The sequence below is a fragment of the Pararge aegeria genome, chromosome 12 (genome assembly GCF_905163445.1).
Source record: "Pararge aegeria chromosome 12, ilParAegt1.1, whole genome shotgun sequence".
Lineage (NCBI taxonomy): Eukaryota > Metazoa > Arthropoda > Insecta > Lepidoptera > Nymphalidae > Pararge > Pararge aegeria.
In genome coordinates, this window is record NC_053191.1 from 688891 (window position 1) to 694890 (window position 6000).

The following is a 6000-nucleotide window of genomic DNA, read 5'->3' on the forward strand; positions in this document are numbered from 1 at the left end:
TTTATTAGGTGAGAATAAAATTGGGGAATTTCATTCTAAGAGCAACTCAATCAACATTCTTATGTCATGGATGGAATGACATAAGAATGTCGGAGGATCATAATGGATAGCAAAGACGCTTTGTTGTTGTTAGTGATAAAAATATGCTGTCCTAGTAACATTTGATCGTAACATTGTTTTTAGGAAATTGTTAAAAAAAGATATGAAATAAAAATAGTCGTTTCTTAAGTACGTTTAGTACTTAGTAATTTGAACTGCCTTTAAAACGTCAATTCAAAACTTTAGTCATACGAATACAGAAATCGAAAATCAAACGCAAGTGAAAGGACTGAACGAATCGAAAGCAAAACTTAGGTCCTTGATGGGCACAATAGCTTACCATTTTAGTACTCAAAACAATTGTGATAAATTAGTCCGTATAGTCTAAAACATAGGGTTTAAAATCCGCCCAAAATGCATGGGAATGGGAACACGTTCAGACGTGAGAGTATTCCAAAACAGTTGGAGGGTGAATCAACATTTTAAACGGAACAATGTGGCGAACCAAATATGAATTGTTTTTGTGCATACTCAACCGGCTTGTAAAAGGGCTATAACTTGCGCCTGGCATTATTTTTATTCGTTTATTTATTAAAAATACTTAAATTTATCTGACAGGTTACGCTAATGCGACAGAAAGCCTTACTAAGTACCATATGATTAAAAAACATTTTTCGCTTACTTTTGCTAAGTACTAAAAAATTGAGGATCTTTTAAGCAAGCAGATCTTTCAAGTTAGCCTTTGACTGCAGTCTCACCTGGTGGTAAGCGACGACGTCTATGATGATAGAGGGCTAACTGTTATGGAGTATGGCAGTTATATTTAAACCACACCCCTGATCGGTTTCTACGCGACATCGCACCGGAACGTATAACCGGTTGGTAGTAAGCCACGGCCGAAGCCTCCCAACCGACTAAACCAGAGAAAATTTATAATTTTTTCCCGCTGGGAATCGAACTTTGGACTTAAAAGGGCTCATTACTGCGCCAAGGAGGTCATACTAAATGTCATACAAATAAAATGACAGGAGTCACTTCATTTTTATTTTGCATGTGATGTAAGAGCTGTATCTGATTTCTTACAGTAAAAACTATGGCAGTGATTTACTCAAAAACTATAAGGTTTCAAAAATAGCCCCCAGAGACAGTACATAATACCTCTAAAGCCTGTCAAAAGATAGGCCTCACTGCTCACAGTACATAATGTAACCTGTGAAGTAATATTACGGTTTTCATTAACACGTATATTCAAATTTTGGACAGAGGTACCAACCAACCTTGCATCGCGACCTCAGAATGTATTTGGCATAGAAATAAGGCCTCATAAGTCATAATCATAATAGAGCAATCTACGTTTCAATCTCTCGCGACGTAGGTGGGTATCGACTAAAGCCAAACTGGTTGTTGCCTTTTAGGATCCGAAGAATGCGTCCGAACCTCGTACGCCAAAAAGGGCTAAGATATCTAAGGATAGAAAATGAGATAAAAATAGATTCGTTGTATCTGGAATAGGTTTCGGAAATTATAGGGAACTTGGATTAGTTATATGACTTATTAAGGAAATATGCCTCAGAATTAAGAGCATACAGAAACCGTGCAGACGACTAATATTGAAGCATCAAAAACAGGCGGTTAGTCACTTCACTCTATTTAAAAGTGGACTCTAATGTTCTAAACGTTTACTACAAAATGGGGAAAATTTGAAAGTTTTTGAGCTAGCAACATTACGCGGATGTAAAGAGAGACGTGCGCGTTTTCACTGTTTTTGGGCATAATGCAATGCATGCAATAGAAAATAAAAATAAATATACTACGAAAATACACACATCGCCATCTAATCCCAAAGTAAGCGTAGCTTGTGTTATGGGTACTAAGATAACTGAATACTTATAATGTACATATAAAAACCCAGACACTGAAACACATTCATGTTCGTCCCACAAACATTTTCCAGTTGAGGGAATCGAATCCACGGTCTTGGACTCAGAAAGCAGGGTCGCAGCCTACTGCGCCAATCGGCCGTCCGCATGATAAATGAGGGTTCTTTATGTTCTTAAATCTGAACTGACAGCTTTTTTGCTGGTTTGCGGAATTTGCGCAATTGCTTATTATGAAGCATTTTATTGCCCTGCTTGGTTCCGAGTTTGGCAGAATTATTAGTCTATAGAAGTAATAATAAAATCCTTAAGATATCAAATTGAAGAAGGATGATCTTTTATAGCACTTTAAATTGAATTTGCTTTAAACCTAATACATATTTGAATGGAAATCAATGTGAAATATAGCTCTGCTTAAAGTTGACGTCTATTTAATTTATTCAAACTGCACATTAATCTTGATACGAAGCCGCTTATTGTGTGTTGATTCATCTTAATAATGCTGATGGCAGACATGCTAGCGAGTCGCAGGCAAACATTTTAAACTAAATACTTTTTTAAATAAACGACACTTTAATTATTTATTGTTTCTTTATTTATGGCCATAGTAAATAGCTATTATATATTTGTTTATAAATATGTTTATTAATTAACCTAAAAAAAGATCCTAAGATAACTATTTAACAATCTGGCATTAATGCGATGTTTGTTTGTTAAAGCAGACCTTCGCCACTTCACTCAGTTAAAAAAATAAAATCTTTTGCGTTAGACAGTTATTTTATCGAAGATGTTATTTAGTAGGCAAATAAATAATTATTTTTTAATAGTTTAAAGTGAATCTGCTAAGTGTATTATGTACTAAATGGTAATTAAATTAAATATTTGAATTAAAATTAAACTTTAAGTTTATTTAGTTCAGTTTACAGTTCAGTTTGGAGCCTCCAAAAATTGTTATTAATTCAAGGGAAATTGTATAATTTTATTACAAATAATCAGATGATTGTATAAGCTTTGGAAGTTTATATAAAATTTCAAATCTTATAGAAAAATTCTATTATAATATTGAGGATTACATGAATGATGAAAAAGCTTCAGACCAGGGCGCCTTTGGAACCCTCGTATTTGTATGAACGCTTCATAAGTGTCCGTGATAGGTCTACACTTATAAAATATGTTTGAATTTGTATTTAATAGTTTACAAACCGATTTCCCAGATTTGCCGATCTTTATCAGGTAATTTTATTGAAAAACTCCTCCTTATCAAGGTTTATTAAGGTCATTTAAAAAAGAAGCACGCTATTTTACATCGATTTTTAAGAGGTTCCCAAGTCTATAAATATACCGATGAAAGCAGGTTAAATTCACATTATTTTTTAAAGGGTTGTAACCTCTTGGGTCTTACTTCTCTTTTACTTTTTTAAATGGTATATTCATTTGAAAACAAAAATCAATTCTTACGTTGCGTCTTGCAACGCAATGTACAATCAGATTAGTAACTTGTAGAATGAATGTTCTCAGCAGTTTGCGCACGACACTACCTGCCGCAAACTGGCAATAACCACGTAAATGGCAATTACAGACCGATCGCGGGATATTAGCATATCGACATAATATCGATTATGCTCATAATCAGAATCTATGTATGGATGCATGCCGACCTGATGTAACTGCGCTCACCTTGAGGTCACCGTTATGCATGTTATTTAAATTCTTTAGTTTGTTTTTTTTTTATAACGGACATCATGTTGTTTAAGCTTAATTTGCTATACTCCGCGACAAGCAGGAGAATCTGTATGGTGTAATTTATAATTTCTTCAATCCATATACTGCACACAAAACAGATCCTCGGCAAAGTACGCACGTTTCGCTCCGACACCGGAGCACCCTTAGAAGATGTTGTTTTAAAATGAATAATTGTTATAAATTACAACATATAGATTTCTCCTGCTATTCGCGGAGTATAGGAATTTAAGATAAATTTTCATAGTCTATATACATAAATGAAAGTTGTGTTAGTTACACCATTTATAACTCAAGAACGGCTGGACCAATTTTTATGATATTTGATTTTTTGGATTTCTCCTAGACCGGAATAGGATAATAAGTATTAAAATATAACATTCATCAAAAAAAAAAAAAAAGATCCTCGGTGCGAAGTTGGCCGGGACAGCTAGTATATTATAGATTACTGCAAAGTAACGCCTGATATTTCAATTGCTTAAAACGATGGCCCAGTAGTACTAAATAGTTTCCTTACCCTTAAACCTGCGCGGAATTAAAAAAATTCAAAATAATTAGTTCCACAATTAGCATTTATTAATGTATCGATTTGTTTGTTTCAGAGCGTCTCGATCAAGACGACGGCTGTCACATAGATAAAAGCGACCGCGTCGACGACTACGTCAGCCTCAACACTGGACTGCGCAAGACAGACTTCTCTGACACCTTCTACGGCAGCAGGAAGAATAGCGCAGACGACAAATCCAACCGCGCCAGTCCAGAGTGCATCGTCAGCCACGAAAATAACGATTCGCCGAGCAAAAGCCTCCGACCGGCCAGAGACACCACCCAGTCACCGGTTAAAACGGTTAGGAGTAGGCAAGTTTCAAGAATCCCACATTCCCCCGTCAGGAACAGAACCCCCAGCCGAGCAAACACCCCTAGCCCTAAACACACAGCGAACCAATCCTCGCCGAAACTAGCGCCTAAACTACCCCCAACTACTCGCAACACTTGGGGAGGCAGAACTGCACCAAATCAAGCCAAATCAAAAGCGAGACCAACGATCGGAACAGAAACATTTGAGAATCCAAATAAATCGCCAAAAACGAAAGCAAAAACTGTACAAAATGATGCATTCAAGAGGAATTCTCCTCTCAGAGCCAGCAGTGCTACTTTACGGTCTCCGACGCATCAAAAGCAACTAAGTCCGCTTCTAGAACAAATTTTACGGTCCGCAGAATCCGCGAAGGATGACGCATCAGTCTTAGAAAAGATGAAGGAAATTATCAGATCGTATTCGAAAGGAGAGGATTCTGTATCCAGAACTAGCTCGAAAGACTCTGACTACGCCGACTTTACTTCCGCTTGGGTGATGTCTGATGGAAAATTAGAGAGGTCGACAAGTACGAGGCAGTTGGCTGCACCCAGAAAGGACCCACGAAATGGGGCCAGCAGGATACCAGCTCCAGTTGCTATAGGCTGCCGGAGGTCAACCTCCACCTCCCAATTTCAATGACCTGATGAAGTTCCGAAGAAAAAGACTGGTACTAATCCAATTTTGGTTCGAATCAAAAGTGACTCTTGAGTGATAAGTGAATACGGATAATTCTTATAGCAAAGTGAGATCAAATGAGTTATGACCTCTTAAGATTAAAGGGCAATCGTTTTACAATAAATGATTAAAGTACCCTAAGGTGTAGAATATATTTACAAAAGAAAATATCTCCGTGATATCTTTGCAAACATAGTTTCGATAAGTTCTACAAAACAAAGATCAAAAACGTTCGAATTTTGATAGAAATTATGTAGATTTCAATAATACTTGATATTCTATTTAGAATAGTTTTTCCACTAATATAGAAATGACAATTCGTAGGTTCTAATCTATACGACATTTTATATGAGTAAAATTATATAAAAGATAAAAAAAAGGAAAAGATAAGACAGATAAGATAAAAGCAAGATGGTGCTAATTATTAGTTGGTTGTTTAGTTACATTATTATTTTATAATTTGCTAAACATAGAAATTGGAAAAAGAAATATTAAGTTAAGTTTGTCTATGATATTAATTATAATTGTATTATTTGACATATATTAATTGAATATATTTTGTGTTAAATATATTTAAATAATGTATGCTTAGAGGTTTTATCGCAAGACTATACTTGCACTATGACAAGTTATCATATAATTTAATATAAAAATAAAGTTATACTTCTAACAATAATTATACCCGGCTTTTATGTTTTTTTTTTTTTAATAGAATGATATTTTTTCATGCATTTAAAATGAATAGTGCCGGGAGATTTGGCAATTATGTTTTTTCTAGTAATCTCATTAATTTTCTCTAAAATTAGGATA

The 6000-nt window shown here is 35.2% G+C and overlaps 1 protein-coding gene across 2 annotated transcripts in view; it reads left to right on the top strand.

Annotated features, from left to right (window-relative positions):
- The window catches only part of LOC120628206 (GAS2-like protein pickled eggs), a 197665-nt gene extending 191997 nt beyond the window's left edge, over nucleotides 1-5668 (top strand). For both annotated transcript variants that reach the window (XM_039896460.1, XM_039896459.1), the window contains exon 5: nucleotides 4259-5668. In XM_039896460.1, the coding sequence (XP_039752394.1) occupies nucleotides 4259-5154 (896 nt within the window). In that variant the 3' untranslated portion in view covers nucleotides 5155-5668. The remainder of the gene's footprint in view (nucleotides 1-4258) is intronic.
- Nucleotides 5669-6000: the final 332 nt, after the last annotated feature.